Genomic DNA, 10,724 nt, shown 5'->3' with positions numbered 1-10,724 from the left:
TAGGTGTTGTTAATGAGCAGTGGTGTTCCTGAGAATATTTACATCTTGAAGAAGCCCTAGGTTTGGTCTTCGCTTTGTTGTGTCCCCATTTCCCATAGTGCAGTGTAGGGGGCTTTGGGAAACCCCATCTGGGAAAGCCTGAGATTTCACAAGTTTCCCCTTCTGCTTTGGGTCAGAACTGAGATTAGATGGAAAAGTTACCCAAACACATTCCCACCCACCCCCACAGAGGCACCGGGCCAGGATACTAACAGAACAACTCCACCATGATGCAATTAATTTATCAAAGCACGGGACACTTAGGTTCAACTATTCATTACAAGATCTTACAAAACTTCCATTACAGCCACTCACGACCAAACTCCTTCCCAGGGCCAGGGCCGAGGAGGTGCGAGCCGTCTAGGACCCACCTCCCCAGGCCAGCGGGCAAGCGGCAGCAAGGCGGAGCCGCCGGCTCCCCTGAGGCGGGTCCCGCGGCGCTGGCAAGGCCGGCGGCACCCGGCCCGCCACCGCTTCCAGCCAGCGCCCCGGCCTAGGTTTGGCGGAGGGACTACCCGGCCCTCTGCCCCCAGCCCTTGCAGCGGCCAGGAGGCACTGCCACACCGCCCCGCCGCCGCGCCTCAGGCGCCCAGCGGGCAGCGCGGAGGGAGCCGGGCCGGGCCGGGCCTACAGCTCCCGGCGGGCCGCGCGCCGCGCCCCACCTAAGATGGCCGCCGCCCGCCGCCTCCGCTCTAGCCCGCGCCGCCGCTGACGGTGCTCCCCGGCGGCTCGCCGCCGCCCTCGGTGGGCTACCGGAGGAGCGGCCCGGCAGGGGGCGCGCTGCCGCCGCGGGCGGAGCGGCGCGATGGAGCCGTTGGGGGGCTGGCAGTTCGAGGACTCTCTCTTCGCCCCCAGCCGGGAGCGGGACCCGGGCGGCGGGGCAGCGCTGCCGAGCGGCGCCAAGCGCTGCGAGCCTTGCGTGAGGAGCGGGGGGCGGCGGGGGCGGCCGGAGCGGCCGGAGGGGTGAGGCGGGGGCCGGCCTCAGCGCCCCTGACGCGTTTGTGCTGTGCCCGCAGTGGTTTTGCGGCGAGGCGGACGGCGGGGAAGGCGACGGCGGGCTGACGGCCAGCAAGTTCCGGGCGGACTGGGCCTACCGGCGGCGGGAGTTTGAGGTACTTCCACGGCCTGGCGCCTGGGCCCTGCGCCGCGGCAGGTGTGGGGCTGTAAAGCAGGGGGATCCTGTAGTCCCCGGTGGGCCGAGTGAATGTGCACGTGTATTCCCATAAAAGCCTCCTGGCTGAGCCACAGCCTGGGGGTGCTGGAGTGTGCGGGGTGGTGATGTCCAGCGCGATGGCCCCTCGTTTGTGCTGAAAGCCTGACAGCCCCACGGGCAGCCGCGGTGACCCGGTGAAGAGCCGGCCTTGCTGGCTGAGCTGCGGTCAGGCCACCGTGAGTAACCTGTGTCCTGGCAAGCTCCCCCAGCCACATGTCGTCTTTCCAGGAATCCATGTGAAGTCAGGGTAAACTGGCCAGAAATACCGCTCTGCACCCGGCGCAGATCCAGATCAGGCTTGCACGTCCGAGCAGTTCAGTAGTGAGCAGAGCTGGTATTTGTGGCCGTGGAAGTCACAGTCAGCCAGGGTTAAGCATGTCGATTTCTCTCCTCCTGGAGATAATACCCTGTCCCACAAAGGCTGTCAAATCCTGGCACCCACCTGGCTGCCGCTCACCTTTCTCAGAGCTGTCAGGTGAAAGCTGTCTGCAGTTGTCAGTCTCCTGATGGTTGGCTTACGAGCCTCGTCGTTAATTGCCCCACCTCTGCAGCTTCCCCTCACTCTTTATGACTGGTTGTGCCTTTGGGGTGTGTTTATGTTCCTCGTTTCTGTCCCTGCCTGCTGTAGTTCTAGACCCAGTCCTCACTGCCTACTTCCTGAGCCATATTCCTGATCATGGATGCTCTCCTGCCTCTGTAGTCCTAGTTGCAGGATCCAGTCTTTTGTTACCTTGTTTCCTCATTGAAATGAGCAGCTTCAGCCCTTGTTTCAATTGTAATAGCTTCTTACTGTGGGCTGTTGTTTGCATTACAGGCTCCCTGATTTCAGAGCCCTCAGGCTGACTTTTGACTCCACACCTTTCGCCTTGCCCATTGGATTTATGGATCTTGTACCTCAGTTAGCTTTGAAATCTCCTTTTTAATGTTATTCCACAGCTGCTGCTGCCTTGTCTATATCCAACAGATGCTTTCCAGTCTCAACTGAGACGCCCTGAAGGGATTCATAAGTGTGTGCTATAAAGAAAGATGCCTCAGGCTGTGGTCAGACATGGCTGCTGACCCTCAGGAAGAACAGACACTGTGACAGAACCAGAACTAGTCTGCACATAAAATTACAGATTTGAGAGCACCGACCTTAGAAAGAGGGCTGGAAATAAGTAAAAGGGGGAAGTAATCTCTTCATTGGTTGTGAATACTTTTTTATGTCAGCCTAGGCCACTTGATAGGAAACACCAAGGACAGCAGAGATCTAAGCTGTGCTCATTTTTAGGATATAGGTGACTGTAGAATCTGCTTGGGATTCATAATGCCTGATCCTTGCCAGGTTATATACCTTTGTCACGTAACAAGGCAAACAGGTGTGTCCTGCAGACCTCTGATCTGTTTTCACCAGTGGCTGCTGCACTCACTGGGCAGAGGGGAGCTCCCTCTTTCACTTGAGAAGGGATGCAAACTTAACAACAGGGAAGAAAAATATTTCAGCCATTTTACTAGGAAGTATTTAGGGTCTGTCACCTGGAAGCTCTTTCTGTTAGAACCGTTCAAGTTTGCAAGGAATAATTAAATATTAATTTTGAAAGATGGGAGAATGAGCATTGCTCTTCAGTCTTCCAGTCTGCGCACTTACACAAAGGGGGAGGAACCAAGACCGCAGTTTTAGCTTCACTGAATACTTAATTTAACGTATTTAAATGTTAATTGGAGTCCTGGTGAGTGCCCTGAGTATTAAGCTACAGAAGTGTTGCTTGTTCTCGTCCTTTTCCTTCGCCCAATTAATATTGAATTATTTAATGCAAATTAGAACCACCCTGCAGGAACTATGGCAATTCACCTTCCTTATGGTATTCTATGACTTGCTGGTTATTCATGTGACGTGAGGTATTTGCAGGTTCAAGCCTTCCCATAGAGAATGTCATGGATTTGAAACAAGGTTCCTCAAATTTAGGTTGAGCGCTCTGATTATCGAGTTGATGGCTGCGGGAAAGATACCTTGTGTCCCATATTACTCAGGCTGGTAGATGATCCCTTCTGGGTCAAGCCTGGTGGGGGTGAGGTGGACAGATGTGTAGTGAATCCTGTGCCAGGGCTTAAACACAAGTTAGGACTGAGGTTGCTCATCACCATCTAGGTTTGGCTGTGTAGTACCAGGGCCCTTGTCTGTTGCTGGCATAGGTGGTAGCTGAGTCTGGGGAAATGAAAATGTGGACTTCGGCTCCTGAATTCCCTTTGTGGCTGTAGTCATAAACAAAACATGCTGTCAACCTTGCTTTTAAATGAAAATATCTCACTGTTTTGTTTGGCTTTTCTTTTTGTCAACACTACTAGAAAGCCCTGTGTGAATACTCAAACTGCTTGCTACTCTTACCTGCCAGTAACATTGCAATGAGACGAGATGTCCAGGAGGGCCAGGCTCGGTGTTTATCTCGCTTAGGAAGGCACAAGGAAGCTCTGGATATTGCAGAAAAAATGGTAAATAATGCAATCTTTTTTTTAAGTTTTGAACATTAAAATATTGTCAGTAGTTCTTTTATATGGACCGTTTTCTGGAAAAATAATCTTCCTGCGTATAATCTTTTAGGATGTTCAGTGCTCAGAGTATTTGGTAAACAGAGGGTAACTGTCACTGCAGATATAATCACTCTTTAGAAATCAGAACACCCTGTACCACAATGAGCTCCCTGTGCAGGGAGGCTGGTAGTCCTGGAAGGGACTAAATATCATGGTCTGCTAGGCAGAATTAATGTAATGTAATAGGAATGATAAGAAAGGGGATAAATGAGTGCTTAAATCTTTCCACTATAAAAGTGTTGGTTCAAAACTCCCTATTTATAGCCATATACTTGCTGCCAAACTGCCACCAAGCAGTATCTAACCGCAAATCGAGTTTTTCCCATAAAGGAAAAAACCTAGAGGCTCTGAAGTTTGCTAGAATTTGGCTGCTGCTGTTCATTTTATATAAAAGGTGCTCATACTGCGAAGAAGTATGCAGCTGTATAGAACTCTGAAGGCAAATAAGCAAATGACAGTGTTCAGGGCCTTCTTGCCTTTCAGACTGGAACAAGGCAGCTAGAGGGAATGCTGTCAGCTTGATCATGTATGATCTGAATCATGTTGTATCATGTAAAATTAAGAGCACAGTTTTGTACAATTTAATTACCGTTACTGATATTTGTGTGTCACTATTCAGGGAGACATTTTTTTAGACTCTAAAGTATGATTCTGTTCTACTCTGGTTTTTAATCTGTTATCTTTTGTTTCTAGAGAAATGGTGCTACTAACACAGATCACTTAATGACGGTTCTCAGCCTGCAGTTCGCGATTTACCAGGGTCTGGAAAACGTAGAAAAAAAGATCACGTGTCTGCAGCAGCTGATCTGCTTACATCCTTTCAACCCTTGGTACTGGAAGTTACTTGCTGAAGCTTATATGGGCCTTTTACAAAGTTTTTCTCCATTAGTCATTCCAGAAACAAATCTAAATCAGTCTGAAGTGGTTAGTGTCAGTGATAGTGGTTTCAAAACACCGACTGGAAGAGAGATTAATTTGCAGCTTCACAGTTCAGACAGCCAGAAAGAAGGCCCTCGGTCCAGCCTTGCTACAGAAACAAAGGGGCAGAATGCAGTGACTTGTAGCAGCAGCCAAGCTGTGAAAGAACTCCTCTGCGCTTCAGAAGAATCAGAAAGGACAGACGAAGGGAAACATGCAGTTTCTGAGTCCTGGGAGCAGAACATGTCAAAAAAAGTTGGGATAAAGGCATGTGCCTCGTTTATTAGAGCAAGGTAACTAACCGTATTCTTAGAATAACGTTAACTTCTCTAAATTGAGAACAATTTAAAATGTGTTTTTCTCAGCCTTCATATTTTCAGTTTACATTTTCAATTTAAATGTTTGTTTCAACATTGGCAATGCTAACTTAGAAGCACCCTGCTGTTGCTTCAGATCTAAAAAGCAAAATCCATTAGCATGGTAGCTGTGAACAACCTAAATCTGAGTGGAAAGAGTAAACCAGTGTCATGCACTGTTGAGAAGTAAAGCGTTTTTTAATGACCTTATTATATAAATCTTTTCCAGTAATTATATACAAAAGGACTTGTTCTTCAACAAATGCTTCTGTTGGAGCATGGTTTTTTTCCTGGTTCGGTATTAAAGGTACCGCAGCAGAAGTGCCCCAAGGGGAAAAGTAGCCAGTCTTCCTTTTGCGTCTGCCACCTGTCTTATTTGCTTGAAGCCTCATGCTTCAGCAAAAATGTATTTTATAATACCCCCGTCTGCATAATGGATGAGGTTGAAAAATTAACTCTGTGACAGACAGCTGATTGACAGGGCTGCATTAAAATGCTCTTTCCTTTTCTTCCCTCTCTTCCTAAATGTCTTGCGCACAACAAAAATCCCCAAAACATAATCTTTCAAAGACATAATTAGGAACTGGGTTTGTTGAAATAGTCTTGGATTTTTTTTTTCCCCTGTCTTGCCTCTCAGTAATGTATGAGTCACTGAACGTATTTAAAGCCATTTAATGAACTTCCACAAATGTTTACAGAGAACACTTTGTAACTGTCCTGTTAGGGCAAGATTTAAGAAATATAAAAAAGATGTAGTAGCTTTTAACCGTACTCAGACTAAGAGACGGTGACTTTAATTACTACTTGGGAGAAGTTAATAGATAATACTGATATTGAATATTTAAAGCTACATTCATATTAAAATAATTTGTGTTGCTTGTTCAGGTGTATATGGTTCAGCATTAAGACAATTATAAAGTGTGGGATTTTGTCGCTTGGCTCCACAGCTTCACAAAGTCTTACTGTGGTTTATATTTGCAGATACACTTGTTCAGGGTAAGCTTCTCCCGTGCCCAGGGCTTATGTATTAAATAGGTTATCTAATGTTTTCAGGTTTTGGATTTTAAGTGGGGTGTGGGTGTTGCATAAACATACGTGCAGGGTAAATTGCACCTGGAAAAGTATTTGAGTATTGGGATTTGTAGGAAATAACATTCTGTGTTAAAGCATCATGAATAATTGACTCTTGTAGTTTTGCCAACAAAAAAGAAAATTGGACAAATGATTTTGTTTAATTTTCATTGAGATTTCTTTCTTTCTTATGTTACATTGATGAACATTTTGAAACAAAAATGTTTTACAAATTAAAAATGTTTTCCATTTTTATTTTGAATTTCCCAGTCAAAACTTCACTGAATTTATAAATGGTTTGTTCTAGATTTGCAGATGTTGTTTATAATGTTCAAACAAAAACTTCCATCTTAAGTGTTCTCTTCATAAAACCACACACCTTTATTATAACACCTGCTTCATTTAACTTTAGTAAATGCGATAAAAAAATTGTCATTCTCTATGCATAAAGCTTGAATTAAACATAGTTTCAGTAACGATACTGCGAAATCTCTTGGTTGAATATACTTAGATATTTTCTCTGCTGACGTGTTTTACAATTCTTGTGTGAGGAAGACTCTGGAAACTACCATCGCTCGAGCAGTTGCTGATAGAGTCCCTCTATGACGTGAAGCCATGTTGTGAGCGTGACACCTAACCTTCACCGGATCATGGTGGTGACCTCTGGGGCACTGCCTTGAACATAAAACTGTGATGAAAGATTTTAGAAAATATTCCAGGGTTGGCCTGTGTGGGGAGGATATTTTTGTTTGATATTTGTCTAACACACACACACACACACAGATCTCTGGCTGTTTAGGTTACAAAGATAATCACTGCCATAGGTAAAAATGTGCTGCTGTCTGGTTAGGCCTTAAGGATGTGGGACACCTGATGTACTGCAGTTAATGCTAGTAGATCTGCACTTCTTTGAATTGTGTGACAAATACATGGGGAGAAGAACATTTGCACAGAGCAACCAGAGATACTTGGCATGTTGCTTTTCAAAAGTACCTCTCGGTACTTCTGTCATAACACGGATATACCATACCCATAGTAGATTGATACGGATGTATTAATTTTTTTGCAGTCGGCAAAACTCAGGAAGAACAACTGGTTTAAAGTATTACATTTTGGTTGATTTTAGGTTTGCTGACTTACTGTTTTGCCAGCTGTGCCTTGTTTTAACTGCCTTTTTAATTTCAGGCTTTTACTTCAGCTTACCCAGTTGCAACAGTCGTCCTTTGTGCTAGAGAATAACAGAAAAGGTCAAAAAGAAATTGATGACAAAGTGGCACAACTTGGTTTCCGTGAAAACTCCTTGCTGTTGATGACGAAGGTAAGGGGTTGTTTCATAGTGTGCAAGTTCTCAGCTATACAAAGACTGGTTGAGGTACCTGAGCCAGTTCAGGCACAACGTCCTGTAAGCATGACACTCCTCTGAGCTAACGAACTGCCAGGAAGCACAGTAAATTAGTTGGGGCGGGTTGCCGCGGTAGCGTGTTATCTGGAGCTGACAGTGATGCATATGTAGTGCTGGCTTGTGTCATGCAGGTGTATCTGTTCTGCTGAGATTCTCCTTTCGGGAATGTTCAGGGTTCCAAGTTTCTCACTGGACTTGTGTTTGCAGATGCATCATCGGTGTTTATTTCCTGGGATGCAGATTTTTATCTCAGGAATTTTAGATGCCACAAAGTGAATCACAAGTATGAAATAGAAGTGGATATTACTTTGATGGCCACAGCAGTATTAATCACTTCCAGAAAAAGTATTAAACATTTTCAGAAAAAGCCAGAGACATCCTTTTACATTATTTCTTTGTTCTGTTTGGTGCACTGGGTTCTAGTTTTAAAGAAATACAAAGGAGATGAGTAACACTGCATGGCTTTCTTTATAAAGATGAAGCATTTTTAATGCTATTTATAGAGTTTCTGACTTACATCTTAAGGAACAAAAGGAAGCCAGTGAGATTTTAGCTTTGCTGTCGGTAAGTTGGTGAAAGCCAAGCCTCTGCCGGGTTGGCAGGCAGTCTTGTGGAGCTTCATCCATAAGAGGGCAGTAGGATGCAGACTATCTCAGGTTTTGAAAAAGTTGAGAGAAGAAACTTCTGTCTTTGCTTCAGTTGGTCTCACACACCCCCCAGGAGGAGATCAGTGTTGGTGCTGTTGCAAGGTGAGCACTGAATGCAAAGTTGGCGTTGAAATTTCCGCTGCTACTCCAAGAATAAAAATCCCTCTGTACAAGCGCAGCCAGAAGCTGGGCAGGGTTGTGCGGCTGTGAAGCTTGGGCTCTTTGTTCTCAGTGTTTATTGCAGACTGCAACAGGCAGACAGCTTGATCACGACTTGGAAACTTCTCCTGGATGGCATGTGGTTCATGTGTCAAGGGCTTTTCTTGTTAAAATCTGTTATTAATGTCACATTTGCTGTTTTCTCCCATCTTCTTTCTTACTCTGTTTGCAGGTTATGGGGCAGGATATTATACCAGAAAAACTGAAAGAGGAATTTCAAGGTGAGGTAAAGTGCATAGGCCCTTCAGCACTGTCATCATTGGTAACTGCATCAGCCACAGAATTTGAAAACAAATGGTTCAGTAATCTCCAAGATCATTTATGTCACTTCGACAGACAATTCTGTTCAGATATATATCTCCCACCATCAGTAACTTAAAGGTTTTGTTGTATTTATTCTCATATCTCCAAATGATTGTGGAATGGTGTATGCAATAAACTTCATATTACATTTTTAAAGAATTCTTGTTGTATATCTTTTAAGAATATATATAAATCTCTGTATTTAAACTCCTAACCTGTCATAATTTTCTTTGTTTGCTGATTCGTATTTAAAATAACAAGGAATCCACTATAAAACTGAGCTTTCAGTTCAGCTTTCAGAAGTAGCTTTCTGTCATAAACCTCATCATGTTGTGCTTGAAGTGCCCGTGACTTTTTGAGGCCTGTGATGCTGGTGGGGTGGAAGGCTTCCTTTACAATGTCCAGTTTGAAAGTTTCTTGGTATCAAATTCTGTATTGTTGCATTTAGAGCCGTGGAATTAGCCATTTTCTTAACTAATTTTTTTAGCATTTCTTGACTAATTGACATTGTAGTGATTTCCTGTTCAGAGGAGTAGCAAGAAATCTTAAATATATTTATGCTGAGAAATTGTGAATAAGAATAGTTCCACGTTTAAGGAAAAAATCTTAAGTAAATATTTAACTTCGAACTGTAAGGAGGTTTTCTTTCTTCAAAGCTGTGTTTTTTGCAGGCATAGAACTAGCCGTAGTCTTCAGTGTGCTTAGACGAGGGAGGAGAAAAAGGAGGAGAAAAACTGTCAAAGTTGTTTATATGTACTGAAGAGAGTTTAGTCAGATCGTATCCTTTGTAAAACCTTGCAAGGAAGAAGATCTTTGCTTTTGTGAGAACTGGCAGCGTTGTTTCTGCATGATACAGCTCCTTATGTTATGCTTTCAGTTGATAATGATATCACTTTGCTTTACTTTCTGCAGCATCGATGCTACATGCTTTGGGCTTCTACAGAAAAAGGCAGACATTATTCTGTAGTTTCTTTTGCTTGAAATAATTTACATTTGAGGCAAACAAGGTGTGCTCTTCTCCCATCTTCTTTTAAACTGTGTGACTTAAATTCTTTGTAGCTTTTTGTAATAGTGGTTTTTAATGGATATAGTTTAAAACCAGGAATCTCTTAGTCATAATTTTCTGTGCCTTCATGTTTTCCTGTGTTTTTTTTCTGAAGTACTAAAGTGTACTGAAACTTTAAATAACTCATAATTGAATGGTAATTCAAGACATGTGAACACACTTTGTATCTGCTACTTTTAGGTGAATTTTAAAGCTTAAAGACAGTGGTTAGGGAACCTGTCACTAACGCTTGGTATGATATAGCCCTCTGCTAAGCTGCCTGTGAAACCTCTCCGGAAAAATAGAATATCGCCTTCAGCCATGTCAGATTATCTTTGATAGTTTGGTGACTTAATGCAATTAAACCACATCCTGGTCAGCTTGTTATGAAAGGTGATGACTTGACAAGTATACTTGGGTAAGCATTAATGCACTCATAATGTATTACAGAATATTTGGTTTAGTCATGCATGTGCTTTGCTAGGTGGAAATTTGTGTGTGTGTGTATAGAGCACTATATTTGGATGGTAGTGAAGCCCTCCTGATGGGCTGGGGATGCTTTTAAGACTAACTGGTGTCATAAGTTTTCAGTAGAGACTGTCCATAATGTGCTGTTAATTAATTACAATGTTTGCATCAAGAGTAGAATGTTTTACAGTAGAGACACAGAAAACGTGGAAAGCTTAATGCCAAACATGTCAGCAAAAAAATGGAACAGGGACTTCTCCCGGTTTCTTCTTAAACTTTAGATCATTAGTAGCCACATAAAAAGACTATAATTTGTTTTGCCACAGCCCTTGAGTAGGTTCAGTAGTTAGGACATCAGAGTACAGCTTTTGTGGATCCAGGTCTGTACAGGTACTGAATGGGAACTTGTCAGCTGATTTGGCTCCACAGTTTAGAAGGTGGAAATAGCATTGGATCTGTTGTAGCAACAAATCAA

At 43.8% G+C, this 10,724-nt stretch overlaps 1 protein-coding gene across 1 annotated transcript; it reads left to right on the top strand.

The window, feature by feature from the left end:
• Positions 1 to 568: 568 nt before the first annotated feature.
• On the top strand, positions 569 to 8,895 carry C3H8orf76 (chromosome 3 C8orf76 homolog). Its single transcript, XM_040587415.1, has 6 exons — positions 569 to 958; positions 1,056 to 1,151; positions 3,578 to 3,721; positions 4,514 to 5,031; positions 7,351 to 7,483; positions 8,606 to 8,895. The coding sequence occupies exons 1-6, from the start codon at positions 845 to 847 to the stop codon at positions 8,810 to 8,812; spliced, it is 1,212 nt and encodes a 403-aa protein (XP_040443349.1). The 5' UTR covers positions 569 to 844; the 3' UTR covers positions 8,813 to 8,895.
• The last annotated feature ends 1,829 nt before the right edge of the window (positions 8,896 to 10,724 follow it).

Source organism: Falco naumanni, chromosome 3 (genome assembly GCF_017639655.2).
Source record: "Falco naumanni isolate bFalNau1 chromosome 3, bFalNau1.pat, whole genome shotgun sequence".
In the NCBI taxonomy this organism is placed as follows: Eukaryota; Metazoa; Chordata; class Aves; order Falconiformes; family Falconidae; genus Falco; species Falco naumanni.
This window is presented reverse-complemented; position numbering and strand designations above follow the sequence as displayed.

What these genes read in the sequence shown, in the direction of transcription:
- C3H8orf76 (XM_040587415.1), top strand. Translation starts at nt 845, where the DNA reads ATGGAGCCGTTGGGGGGCTGGCAGTTCGAGGACTCTCTCTTCGCCCCC. An exon ending in CCAAGCGCTGCGAGCCTTGC is followed by an intron (nt 959 to 1,055) that starts GTGAGGAGCGGG and finishes CTGTGCCCGCAG; the next exon opens with TGGTTTTGCGGCGAGGCGGA. An exon ending in GCCTCGTTTATTAGAGCAAG is followed by an intron (nt 5,032 to 7,350) that starts GTAACTAACCGT and finishes TTTTAATTTCAG; the next exon opens with GCTTTTACTTCAGCTTACCC.